A 14,993-nucleotide genomic window follows, 5' to 3' on the forward strand; every position below is an offset into this window, starting at 1 on the left:
GAGATTTAGTTATATTTATTATTATGCTTAAGTAGGCGAAAATGAAAAAACACGGAGGCAAAAAACGAATCCTTCTTTATCCGATACTTTTATTCTAGTTCTGCTTTAAAAGAGAATGCATATCTCAGCATACAACAAAACGTGTACAGCAATAATTAAAACAAGAGGCCCAAGGGCTCTATGGCGCTCACGTGCGACCCGAAGGAACTAAATTATTCTGATTGATATCATCCTCAGAAAGAAGCAACTTCAATCTGTGTTAAAAGGTAGCCTTTTAGCCAAATTTTCAAGCTGAACTAAAACATCTCATAGCAGCGATATTTTTCAACACACCGTAAACATTTTCAAACTCAATTGAAATATTATTCTGAGAATTTGTAAAGACTTAATAAGAAGATGTAAGAAATATAACTTAAAGAGAGTAAACTAGGTTACGATAATGCCATACAAGAACAAGAGCACCGCATAGCAGTTGCCAACGCTTGGCTGCAGATGCAATTTTAAATAAATGAAAGCTTTGACCTAGTGACCCAAAAATGGGTGTGGGGTGTTGAACTCATCAAGGTGCATCTACATATGAAGTTTAAAAGTTGTAGGTGGAAGCACTTTAATTTAAGAGCAAAATGTCAAGGTTTTAGCACTACGCCGGAGGACGGTGGACGACACGACGAGCTGGCTATGACAATACCTCGGGTTTTCTCCAAAAACAGCCAAGCTAAAAACTGCCCCGACCCCTGGTGGCCATGTTTTTCAACAAATTGGAACCGTTTTGATCTTGGCCCTGATAACATTAGAACTTTCTGAGAAAGCTTCATGATGATTTAACTGAAACTGTTACTTTTAAACGGTTACACTGGTTTCACAACAGCAATTTTATATTGAAAACTGCCCTGTTCCTGGTGGCTATGTTTTTCAATGGACTGGAACAATTTTTAAACTTGGCCCAGATATCATTAGAAGAAATATTCTGATCAAGTTTCATGAAGATTTTACTTGAAATGTGACATTTAGAGTGTTACAAAGCTTTTTCTTCACTTCTTCTTTAAGATGTTGATAAAAGCGTCTCTAGGCACTTCCACGTTTCCAATGAGGCGCATTTTCTTCTTGCCCTCTGCCTGCTGCTTCAGCAACTTCTGCTTCCTGGTCACATCACCACCATACTGAAACAGAAAACACGTGAGCCTCGTTCTATGACAATTGGGCTTTATACATGTATGTAACACAGTTCACACAGGCTAATAAGGGACGACAATTCCACTTTTGTGGTATGTTTTTGTTAACCCTTTGCATGCTGGGAAATTTGTCGTCTGCTTAAATGTCGTCTGCTGAATTTGTAAAACTCAGCAAAGTCCAGTTTGGGCTGAAAGTGCCACTCCTGACAAGCTTCTGCAGACTGTATTGGCTAATCTGATACGCCACTTTAGGCACAAGCATTAGGCCCGGTTTTCCTAGATCAAGTCTCAAATGCATAAATGATGTTACATCTTCATTTGTGTCGATTAAACACTTTAAAAAAATGTATTTTCGGTTTCGTAATTCTCGTGGAAAGTACACAAAAACAACATGTTCATAAATTAAAGTGGCAATTATACGAATTTCACGCAAATCTTAAACTAAACACTTCATTTAAACAACCCTGATAAACACTGCCTCAAACAAAATAACGAATACCACATAAACTTGGGCTAATAATCTCTTCGTTACGTAGCTATAATATATATAGACAATATACAAGGGTTTTCCTCTGTAAACAGTGGATTGGATTAGGGAATACCCATGAGGAGAAAAATACCACATCCACCATATACGAATCACTAAAACTCTTCATTTTTAATGGATGAGGCTAGGTCAATAATAATTTGTAAAACTACTTTCACACTAAAAAGGAGGAAATAAGCTTGTAGAAGAACCACATTCTGTGCTAATTAATAATCACACGAAAAAGTACAGTCCCTTGAAGCAATTTGACACCCAAAACATCATTGACCTAATCACACACATTTGGTGAACAGAAACTTACGCATTTAGCCGTGACGTCCTTCCGCCATGGCTTGATATCCTCCTTGGCGAGACTCTGTCCCCCACCCCTTGCCTGCAGAGTGATCAGGAACAGTTGCCGGGGAATGCTGGCTTTTAGGCGCTCGATGATCGTCTTAGCGAGGGCTCGTGCCCGGGTCCTGTGAACCAACATGGTCAGCTCCTCAACCTCCTTGCCATTGATGGTGAACTCCATCTGAAATGAGCCATGTCTTCCCAAAATGGGTCATTTGCAATATACGCCAAGCGTAAAGCAGGCCAGCCTGCCCTTTGGAACAGTTTTGTCAGGAGCTACCCTGTCCATTTAAGAAACCATGAAACCTTTCAAGACTATAGGGGACAGCATAGCTCCTAACCAGACTGTGCAAATGTGCAGGCTTGTATGTAGATAGGCATCCATTTGTGCATGATGTACCTCACATGCAGGAACATTCAATAGAAAAAAACAACAACGTAGAAAATAAGTTTTACAAGAGATGTGTTTTTCAGAAACACAACGCCCCCTAATGCGTCGCTTTGAATTAATTTTTTTGACCTTTGACCTTGAAGGATGACCTTGACCTTTCACCACTCAAAATGTGCAGCTCTATGAGATACACATGCAAGCCAAATCTCAAGTTGCTACGTTCAATATTGCAAAAGTTTTGAAGAAGGTTAAAGTTTTGCTTAAAGTTTTATAATTGTTTTTTGACCTTTGACCTTGAAGGATGACCTTGATCTTTCACCACTCAAAATGTGCAGCTCCATGAGATACACAGGCATGCCAAATATAAAGTTGCTATGTTCAATATTGCAAAAGTTATGAAGAAGGTTAAATTTTTTATTGGTTAAAGTTTTGGGAAACACACACACATACAATGGCAGACAGGCCAAAAACAATATACCCCCGATCTTTCGATCCGGGGGCATAAAAATACCTCATGGCAGTTGATGGTGCATACCTCTAAAATTTGAACAGGTCAAAGTAAAGATTAAATTTATTGAAAATAAATGGTTTGTGTGAAAACCATGCATAATGCACATGTTTGGTGGCTTGGATCAAAGTATGCAAATTGATGAGAATGATCCGAGAGAAAACTGCCCATTTTACTTTCAGTTTCACTTTTAAGGAAGTAATAAATTAATAAATGTTCTTACAAAAAGTATTGTGATTGGTCAGTCAGTGAGAATGTATGCGGATGAGGCTTTATGCATGTTTGTAAAGCATGTTTTCTCCGCAGCATTCATTTACCCTGGTCTATGGGGACCTCAAGTTGTAAGGATTTTATGAAATTGAAACGCCTCGTATCTATTTTACATCAAACAAGAGTTCCGCGGTCGGAGATGACCGCATTGAAGCCGGATTTTTGATTTAAATGACAGGAAAGTACCTTTCGTGTTTTTGTCAATGCAATACTTAAATTACTGAAATATTGTTCAAAGGTCACGGTGACCTTGACCTTAAAATGACCAGTGGTCATCTACTAGTTCTGGCCAACCTTCATATCAAGTTTGAAGACTCTAGGTCTAAGCATACCAAAGTATTAACAACTTTAACATATTTACATCCAAGGTCACAGTGACCTCGACCTTCAAATGAATGACCTTGAAATGACCAGTGGTCATCTAAGTGTGCTTGCAAACCTTTACGTCAAGTTTGAGATTCTAGGTCCAAGCATACCAAAGTTACAACAATTTTAACATTTTAACATTTAAGTTCACAGTGACCTTGACCTTCAAATGAATGACATTGAAATGAATGACCTTGAAATGACCAGTGGTCATCTAAGTGTGCTTGCAAACCTTTACGTCAAGTTTGAGATTCTAGGTCCAAGCATACCAAAGTTATAACAATTTTAACATTTTAACATTGAAGGTCACAGTGACCTTGACCTTCAAATGAATGACATTGAAATGAGCAGTGGTGATCTTCTAGTACTGGCCAACCTTTATGTCAAGTTTGAAGACTCTAGGTACAAGCATACCAAAGTTATAACATGGAATACGAACTTTAACATTTTTACCTACCAAAGTTATAAGAACTTTAACATTTTTACATTCAAGGTCACAGTGACCTTGACCTTAGAATGAATGACCTTGAAATGACCAGTGGTCATCTAAGTGTGCTTGCAAACCTTCATGTCAAGTTTGAAGACTCTATGTCCAAGCATACCAAAGTTATAACAATTTTAACATTTTAACATTTAAGGTCACAGTGACCTTGACCTTCAAATGAATGACATTGAAATGACCAGTGGTCATCTTCTAGTACTGGCCAATCTTTATTTCAAGTTTGAAGACTCTAGGTACAAGCATACCAAAGTTATAACATGAAATAAGAACTTTAACATTTTTACATTCAAGGTCACAGTGACCTTGACCTTCAAATGAATGACCTTGAAATGTCCAGTGGTTACTTACTAGTTCTGGCCAACCTTCATGTCAAGTTTCAAGACTCTAGGTCCAAGCATACCAAAGTTATAACAACTTTAACATTTTTACATTCAAGGTCACAGTGACCTTGACCTTCAAATGAATGACCTTGAAATGTCCAGTGGTTACTTACTAGTTCTGGCCAACCTTCATGTCAAGTTTCAAGACTCTAGGTCCAAGCATACCAAAGTTATAACAACTTTAACATTTTTATATTGAAGGTCACAGTGACCTTCACCTTCAAATGAATGACCTTGAAATGACCAGTGGTCATCTGTTAATCCTGGCCAACCTTCATGTCAAGTTTGAAGACTCTAGGTCCAAGCATACCAAAGTTATACCATGAAATAAGAACTTTAACATTTTTACATTCAAGGTCACAGTGACCTTGACCTTCAAATGAATGACCTTGAAATGACCAGTGGTTACTAACTAGTTATGGCCAACCTTCATGTCAAGTTTCAAGACTCTAGGTCCAAGCATACCAAAGTTATAAGAACTTTAACATTTTTTATATTGAAGGTCACAGTGACCTTGACCTTCAAATGAATGACCTTGAAATGACCAGTGGTCATCTGTTAATCCTGGCCAACCTTCATGTCAAGTTTGAAGACTCTAGGTCCAAGCATACCAAAGTTATACCATGAAATAAGAACTTTAACATTTTCGAGCACGCCGCCACCCCGCCTGCCCGCCCGCCCCCCCGCCCCCCCGCCCGCCCGACAACATCAATCTATAAGCCGAGATTTTTTCGAAAAAAATCCGGCTAATAAAATTAATATTTCTGCTTCTAGCTTTTAAATGCTTCAACAGCAGAGTATGCAAAGCGGCAATTAACAGTGGAACAACAATTAGTAAACTTTATAACTGGCAATCAATCATATGTGAGCATTGTGACTGTAGAATCGTGATTTCCCCCATCTATATACAGGTATCTTCAGATAAAAAAACTGGATATACTGGAAAGCTGACTCAAATGTATTTTAGACAAAATCAATATAAATATATAAACAGGTTTAAACTATCCATTTACACATTGCATAATCGAGATGAAAAATGTTGAGCATGAAGCATTCAAAACGATGTAAACTTTTTGCTAAAAATTGTCATTTAATTTCAAACTTACTTTTATCAAATCGGACACTTCGTAGCCAATATTTTCATAATCAAAACTGGAAAAGAAAGAAGTTACATAATGTTTCAACATTTGTATGAATTCAACTGTCTTATAGGTAAGCTGGAACATGAATGATATGTATCTACATAAAATATTAAAAATAAGAAAAAATTATCTTCATATTAATATTTTTTAAGACTCTTTTTAGACTTTGTAATAATAAAGTTGTACACACCATACCATTGTCAATAGATTGTTGTTTCATTACCATCTTAATAAGTGCCAGAAAAAAATCATGAAGATTGTTTATCAACTTTTTAAGCACAGTTAAAAACAAGAGGTCAAAGAAAATTCACCTGAAACAATGTGTTTAACTGTTACAAGGAAATAAAATAGATCAATTAACTACAATAAGACTACATCATTCCCATCATTACGACAAACTTTGAACTATGAATCTGGAATGTAAACACCATTTAAGTGACATCATCAAATAATTAATTAAATCACAAAAAATGTTGCTACAAATTTACAATAAACATTTAAGATCATAGTCTATTTATTTGCAATTTAGTATTTGCAAAAAATATAATTAAACTTCAACAAATTCTTAAATGTTTGTCGTTACCTTAAACAAGAGGGCCTGAAAGGCCCAAAGCCGCTCACCTGAAATAACAAGATATTATTGGGACAAATGTTCTGACCAAGTTTCATAAAGATCGGAAAATAAGTGGCCTCTAGAGTGTTACCAAGGTTTTACTATAGCCATATAAGGAAAAATGCCCCGCCCCCTGGCAGCCATATTTTTCAACAAACCGGCATCATTTTTTAACTCGTCCAAGATATTATCGAGATTAATCTTCTGACCAAGTTTCATGAAGATTGGACAGTAAATGTAGCCTCTAGAGTGTTAACAAGATTTTACTATAGCCATATAAGGAAAAATGCCCCGCCCCTTGGAAGCCATGTTTTTCAAGCAAACATAATTATTTTCGAACCAATCCAAGATATCATTGAGACCAATCTTCTGACCAAATTTCATGAAGATTGGACAATAAATGTGGCCTCTAGAGAGTTTACAAGGTAAATGTTGAAGCCGCACAACAGACAAAAGGCGATCACAAAAGCTCACCATTAGCATGTTGTGCTCAGGTGAGCTTAAAAGGGACAGGTGGGGGAATCAAAGAAGAGAAGGACACAGTGACCTGCTAATTCACTCTAAAACTTTCTCTTCACACACGCACCTGCCATAACCAGATGTGATTGACTTCAGTTCATCAAAGAAGTCTACGAGTATTTCATTGAGCGGTAACTTGGACACGCTCATCATACGTGTCTGGTCAATGAACGTCTGCTCAGGTACTGATCCTCGTCTGCTCTACAGTGGCAGAAGACATTTGAGCCCTGCTCTATGAAAAGGGGGTTTGATGCATGTGCGCAAAGTGTCATTCCAGATTAGCCTGTGCAGCTCAAGCAGGCTAATCAAGGATGACACTTTCTGACTACACAGGATTTCTCCCCCAATGCCTTCAAATGCATTTATTCAAGTTCAAAATAATACTGACCATTTGATACTACATTTTTATTAAGATCCATATTGTTCTGGAAGAGTTTAGATTTGGGGAGTCCTGAGAGTCTTAATACTGCAAATCGGATACATGTATTGCTATTGAGGGGATACATGTATTGCTATTGAGGGGATACATGTATTGCTATTGAGAGGATACATGTATTGCTATTGAGGGGATACATGTATTGCTATTGAGGGGATACATGTATTGCTATTGAGAGGATACATGTATTGCTATTGAGAGGATACATGTATTGCTATTGAGAGGATACATGTATTGCTATTGAGAGGATACATGTATTGCTATTGAGAGGATACATGTATTGCTATTGAGAGGATACATGTATTGCTATTGAGAGGATACATGTATTGCTATTGAGAGGATACATGTATTGCTATTGAGAGGATACATGTATTGCTATTGAGGGGATACATGTATTGCTATTGAGGGGATACATGTATTGCTATTGAGAGGATACATGTATTGCTATTGAGAGGATACATGTATTGCTATTGAGGGGATACATGTATTGCTATTGAGGGGATACATGTATTGCTATTGAGAGGATACATGTATTGCTATTGAGAGGATACATGTATTGCTATTGAGGGGATACATGTATTGCTATTGAGGGGATACATGTATTGCTATTGAGAGGATACATGTATTGCTATTGAGAGGATACATGTATTGCTATTGAGGGGATACATGTATTGCTATTGAGGGGATACATGTATTGCTATTGAGGGGATACATGTATTGCTATTGAGAGGATACATGTATTGCTATTGAGAGGATACATGTATTGCTATTGAGAGGAAACATGTATTGCTATTGAGAGGATACATGTATTGCTATTGAGAGGATACATGTATTGCTATTGAGAGGATACATGTATTGCTATTGAGAGGATACATGTATTGCTATTGAGAGGATACATGTATTGCTATTGAGAGGATACATGTATTGCTATTGAGAGGATACATGTATTGCTATTGAGAGGATACATGTATTGCTATTGAGAGGATACATGTATTGCTATTGAGAGGATACATGTATTGCTATTGAGAGGATACATGTATTGCTATTGAGAGGATACATGTATTGCTATTGAGATGATACATGTATTGCTATTGGGAGGATACATGTATTGCTATTGAGAGGATACATGTATTGCTATTGAGAGGATACATGTATTGCTATTGAGAGGATACATGTATTGCTATTGAGAGGATACATGTATTGCTATTGAGGGGATACATGTATTGCTATTGAGAGGATACATGTATTGCTATTGAGAGGATACATGTATTGCTATTGAGGGGATACATGTATTGCTATTGGGAGGATACATGTATTGCTATTGAGAGGATACATGTATTGCTATTGAGAGGATACATGTATTGCTATTGAGAGGATACATGTATTGCTATTGAGAGGATACATGTATTGCTATTGAGATGGCACTTGCACAGTTATTCCCCCCACATTATTTCACTACCTTCAACATCATTAAACAGGGTAGAAACAAAGCCAATCTCAACAATAATGTTACTTTTTACAAGTGGACTGGTCCACATGGATAATTTTATTTATTTTCTGTAGATCAACTTTATTTGTTTCAATAATAACCTAAATTTCATTTTTTTTTTTATTTAATGAAGAACCAGTGTTCTTAAACGAGTGCTTATATCATGAAAGACCAGAAAACTAAATTCACTGAAAGCCAGAGTCTTCCAGTATTGTTTGCTTTAATTAACTTATGAGCAATATAATTCCTTTGTTTACCATGCACAGGTTGATAATGTCTTGGTGGAATTCTGCTGGCGCCAGGACCGTGCCTCTAACCATGGGCTCTCTGAACTCTGAGATGATATGTATATCTGGCATCTGTGTATAGAAGGATGAGACATAATCATAGCCCCTCTGGGAACACGGGGCTTAATGCATGTGCGTAAAGTGTTATTCAAGCTAAGCCTTTGCAGTCCCCACAGAGTAATCACTACCAATTTTTTTTCAAATTTATGGAATTTTTTGTTTAAAGAAAGTCTTTTCAAAATGAAAATTAAGGAATTCATTACCGCGCAGGCTAATCTGGGACAAAACTGCAAACACATGCCTTTAGCCCAATTTTCATCTATTCATGTAGTATCTTGTCATTTTGTTGTGTCTAATTCGAAGTATCGCATTTGTACCATTATGACAGTACTGATTTAACAACATATAATAAATGACTTGATGCTACCTAAATGATTCAGAGAGTTACCTTGGATGGATGCAGGACAGTTACTGTATCAGAGCGATACTGTTTGATATTCTTTTCACCCTTTATTGTCACTGAAATACACATGGTTAAGTTTTAATATAGTTATATATAAATAGTACCTGATGATGAATTTAAATACATTACGAGATACAATATCATTTACGGACGTAATTTTTTTTAATGTGGTATTGTAATATTATTTTTTAAATCATCACCATTACAATAAGCTACCAAACAATCTATCCTGGTAGCATAATAATACATAGACGATTAGTCACACATTTTATTGTAAATTGTGATAAGTTTCCGTATCACATACTTTAAATACAGGTAGGTCTGAAGCAAAAACATAGCTTATATTATCAAATTACTACTGCTGATGATTAGTTGATATTGATAGCAGTTGCTATAGACAAAGAAGACAACCAAACTCACTTATTGCAAGGTTACTAATCTGAGGTTACAAAACACCAAGACTTCTACCTTGGTATGGGACATTTGGAGTAGTGACTATAGTGGACAGGTTGAACTCCTGATCTAGGCGAGTGATGAACACATCCATGTGTAACAGGCCCAAGAATCCTAACATCCAACCTTGGCCAAGCACTATACTGTAACAGATATGATTAGATAAGTGATGAACAGTTCCATACATATGTCCCATGCTTTTGTATATTATTAATTTAATTTTGTATTTTAAAGTCATGACATGCTTTTATGTACTTGCATTTCATTAAAAACTAAGACGTTTTATAACTGTGATGCATATTAATAGTGGATCACTATATTGGCAACAGTGCAAGACTGTGTCCTCAATGAATTTAAGGCTGTTTCTTTTGTAAGCAGTACAAAATTACCCAGCATTTCATGGCCATGCCATAATGCTTAAACTACAAAGGATAACATTTATCAAGACATGTTTTTTTCCATTCATTTCTATTAAAAGTCACACAAACATACCAGATCTGTTGAGGAAAGTGGAATTTGTATTTGGGCTATCGTTAATAATAAAATTTGAGTACCGGTACATCCATTGAAGTTTTGGATGTGAGTTAAATTAATTGTAGGGATGGCAACGGTTATTCGGTTAACCGGTTAGCCGTTTCTTAAGGAGGTTAACCGGTTACAAAATTAATATTCGGTTACTCTTGCAGAAAACACAATTTTTGTTGTATGCAATAAATGCTCAAATTGTGGTTTTGTTTTACTTCATTTCACTGTATTGGCTAATCTGCTTATCTTATCGCAAATTATCGGCAATATCCACCCCTTGATTCACCCCCCCTTTGGATCAAAAGCGATTAGAGTTGTAAACCATCGGCGTGCAGCGGATTAATGATCAGGCACACGAGCAATTAGCACCTTCATTGTGTTTGTTTAGCACTATACATTCTATTGTGTTTCAATTATTCAATAAAGCTGGAAACTGTGATTACATCCGATCACTGTTGTTTTAACAATTATTGCAAACTTAAACGCCCTTATAAAGACATTGAGTATAAACAGGCCTTAACAACAGAGGTTTGGAAACCACTGTGCCCATTGCAAAATTTATTTACACTAATTGACAATTGTTATTAATCAGCAAACTGTTAATGCAACTTATTCTTTATAATATTATAACAAAGAAATATCACAGTTCACCGACAAGCATGTAAAAATGTCGGAAATGACTTTTGGAAATGACTAAGTATTAGATTCAAAATGTATAATATTAAATTTAGAATTTGAATTCCCAATTTAAAGGACCAACACAATTTGTAAACAAACAGTATTTAATTGATAAAATGGTTAAAGTAAATAGGTTACAAGCCTTCAACAAGACAGTGTATGCAAATACATGTAATTGTTAATCAATGTATACGTTTTTCGGATGTTTTTTCTCTTGCATGTGGTACAATGACGGTCGGTTAACCGCTCGAATATCAAAACAGGTTAACCGGTTACGGATTTGCTTAGGTTTGCCATCCCTAATTAATTATTATAGGACAATATAAGAACACAACATTTTCCCTTCATTTATAGACTCCAAACTTATATGTAATTTTCTTATATATTCAAAAGTAACTAATTTCTGATGATTAGTAATTGTTTTATACATAAAAATAGTTTTAAACATTCAGTTAAAGTATTAAGTTAACCCATAACAGCTTGAATAACATTAATATTATCTGCAGAGAATTAAGTATACATTTTTTTATAAATAATATGCATGTATGAATGGAAGGCTAACTTACAATGTAAATTTATCATGTTTTTTTTATAACATTACCGGTAGTTGTAAATTTTTGGCTAACATCCCGCTCTTGAACAGAGAGCAACAGTCTAAACAGCACCAAAATGTATGCTTCTAAATTGAATAAAAAATAAATGTTCTTATAGCCTTCTGTATTTTATACTTCCATAGTTTTTATACATTCAGTGTTTTTGCAGTAATAAATGCAAGTAAATGATGTTGTTAATTGTTGAAATATTGATTAACAGAGTGATTGTGTTTTGCGCTGTACTGTATTATATATGCATTGCACTAAAAACAAGTGGGACATATGGAGGGAAGGATGGACGGACAGGGGAAAAGCTATAGCCCGCTCATAAAGTTTGGGCATAAAAACATGTTGTTACTGGTACCTAAAATTCTGGTGTACTTCCACGCTGCTGTCATTGAGAGTCAGCTTGTCCATGGCAACCATGAGTTCAGGCAATTGGGACTGGTCTGCGGGGTACACTCCAGCAAACACCTGGCCAACACAAACATACAACTAGAGTTTGTCATAATAAATGTAGTGACTCTGAATACCAACACATGCTGTTAGTATAATCTCTAAGTTTCATCTAAATAGCAAGCATATTTTTTATTTATGAGCAGCACATGTTTAACAAGAGCTGTCAGAGGACAGCACGCGCGACTATTCGAGTGCTTGACAGTATAACAATTACATCATGGGGTAATTGTTCAAATTACTCAATAAGGTCAAGGTAATAGTTCATATATATTTGCCAAAATCTATTGAACATTTTTAAAGACATAAAACAAACTAATAATAAAATTTTATTTCAAGTTTGATAGCAATAGTTGGGTGGGAAGTTTTAACGGTCTTGGGAGGGGGGGGGGGGGTAGGGGGGGGGGGGGGGGGTGAGAGGGGGGTATAATGGTATAATGTGGGGTGTGATGGGGGGGGGGCAGGGATTCTGGGTTGGGGCGTGGGGTATTGTTTGCGTGGAATCCATTGTGGTATTCAGGTAAGTGTTGTTTTGTCAAAGTATTAATAAAATCTGATCATAAATAAAGAAGTTATGGCAATTTACCTAAAATTTACTCTTGACCTTGAGAGTCAAGGTCATTCAAAGGTCAAGGTCAACTAGGCAGGTACAGTACCCTCATGATAGTAAGAAAATAGTGAAAGTTTGCAAGGAATAGCTTTGATACTTTAGAAGTCAAGTGGATCTAAACACAAAATTTAACAAAACATTCAGTTACTAAGACAAAAAAGGGCCATAATTCTTACAAAATGCTTAATACAGTTGTCTGCTCTTGTTTATAGATTGGGGTCATGTTGGTAAAGACGTTTGCAAAATATGAAAGCAATATGTCAAGGGACATTGACAATATTTGAGGTGGTATGCAAACTTTAACATAGATTTATCAATAATATGCATATTCTAAATGGAAAAAGGGCCATAATTCTTACAAAATGCTTGATACAGTTGTCTGTTCTTGTTTATAGATTGGGGTCATGTTGGTAAAGAAGTTTGCAAAATATTAAAGCAATATGTCAAGGGACATTGAAAATATTTGAGGTGGTACGCAAACTTAAACATAGATTTATCAATAATATGCATATTCTAAGTGAAAAAGGGCCATAATTCTTACAAAATGCTTGTTACAGTTGTCTGCTCTTGTTTATAGGTTGGGGTCATGTTGGTAAAGAAGTATGCAAAATATTAAAGCAATATGTCAAGGGACAAAGGAAATATTTGGGGTGGTACGAAAACATTTGCACACTCACGCTAACACTCACGTCGACGTGAGTAGGATAGCTCCACTATATATATTTTATATATAATAGTCAAACTGAAAAGGCAAATAATTATATATAAAGGGGCCTAATTGTTTTTGTGACAAAAAGATCCAAAACAAAATATGGAATTGTCAAATAAACAAGCTCTATACCAGCAATACTTTTTCAGTAACTCACTATACAAGAGAATTTTATTTTTTAAATAGCAAGGGGCCATTTCTCCAGTTTTGTCAAAAACTTGCACACAATATATATAGAACTGCCCAAGTTCACATGCTGGTTAATATTTTTGTAAAGTTTCAGCAATCCAGTAGAAAAACGTTTTGAATAACGCAAGACAAAAGTGAAAATATTTAATTTGTTGCCTAAAAATGCAAATAACTGTAGTTACCGGCATGCTGTGAATATCCAAGTTTGGTGAAGATTGGATGAAAACTAGTTAAATTAGAGAGCAGACAACATTGTGATGTTTAAAACGACTAAGTGACCCCGTGACCTTGTTTTTGACCCGGCATGACCCATATTCAAACTTGCCCCAGACTTTATAAAGATACAACTTCTGACCAATTTTGGTGAAGATTGGATAAAAACTACTTGAATTAGAGAGCGGACAACATGGTGAGGTTTAAAACACACTAAGTGACCCTGTGACCTAGTTTTTGACCTGGCAAGGCCCATTTTCGAACTTGGCCTTAAAATCATCTAGATACAACTTCTGACCAAGTTTGGTGAAGATCGGATGAAAACTACTTAAATTAGAGAGCGGACAACATGCTGAATGTTTAAAACGCACTAAGTGACCCCATGACCTAGTTTTTGACCCAGCAAGGCCCATGTTCGAACTTGGCCTAGACATCATGTAGATACAACTTCTGACCAAGTTTGGTGAAGATCGGATGAAAACTACTTGAATTAGAGAGCAGACACTTAATACGGACCGACCGACTGACAAGTTCACTCCTATATACCCCCCTAAAATTTGTTTGTGGAGGTATAAAGACAACCCATAGTTATAAGGGATTACCATGGGCTTGGCTGGTTTAAAGCCCGGCAAGGGCTCCACAGGGGTATCAGTGTGGTAGATCGTATCCCCAACCAGTGCGTCTTTGATGTTCTTGATACCTGCAGTCACATACCCCACCTGGCCGGTATACCTGGTATAGGAAGCAACACACAGAAAGATTAGCTATCAAGTAACATTTACTTTGAATTTCCATCCCGTAATTCTGGAAGAGTAAGCTACATGTAGATCGATGGTAATGAGTATTTCCAAAATGTCTGACTTCCGTTTGTTAATTAAGTTTAATTTTATTGACCATGAATAAAAGTCAGAACAAAATTTGCTGTATAATAACATTTATTTATTAACTTATGAAGTATTATCCAATTAAATGTATAATATACAAATACTATAAAGATGAATACATGACAATTTGACAATCTTATATGTGGTTTATATGCATATGATGTTGAAGATATAGAGGATATTTGTTCATGTCAGTGTAAGATCGTTTTTTTATTTCACGAGTGATCATAGAAAATATAAGTGAAATAACAAACGATCTTACACT

General features: G+C 36.0%; 1 protein-coding gene across 1 annotated transcript in view; it reads right to left on the reverse strand.

The window, feature by feature from the left end:
- Positions 1-69: 69 nt before the first annotated feature.
- Positions 70-14,993, reverse strand: part of LOC127877463 (translation factor Guf1, mitochondrial-like) — a 32,548-nt gene continuing 17,624 nt past the window's right edge. The window contains exons 10-18 of the mRNA XM_052423373.1: positions 14,447-14,576; positions 12,032-12,141; positions 9,887-10,014; positions 9,404-9,474; positions 8,926-9,027; positions 6,811-6,944; positions 5,576-5,621; positions 2,021-2,233; positions 70-1,160 (exon numbers count right to left, since the gene is read on the reverse strand). Of these exons, the coding sequence (XP_052279333.1) occupies positions 1,032-1,160; positions 2,021-2,233; positions 5,576-5,621; positions 6,811-6,944; positions 8,926-9,027; positions 9,404-9,474; positions 9,887-10,014; positions 12,032-12,141; positions 14,447-14,576 (1,063 nt within the window). The 3' untranslated portion in view covers positions 70-1,031. The remainder of the gene's footprint in view (positions 1,161-2,020; positions 2,234-5,575; positions 5,622-6,810; positions 6,945-8,925; positions 9,028-9,403; positions 9,475-9,886; positions 10,015-12,031; positions 12,142-14,446; positions 14,577-14,993) is intronic.

The sequence above is a fragment of the Dreissena polymorpha genome, chromosome 4, assembly GCF_020536995.1.
Source record: "Dreissena polymorpha isolate Duluth1 chromosome 4, UMN_Dpol_1.0, whole genome shotgun sequence".
In the NCBI taxonomy this organism is placed as follows: Eukaryota; Metazoa; Mollusca; class Bivalvia; order Myida; family Dreissenidae; genus Dreissena; species Dreissena polymorpha.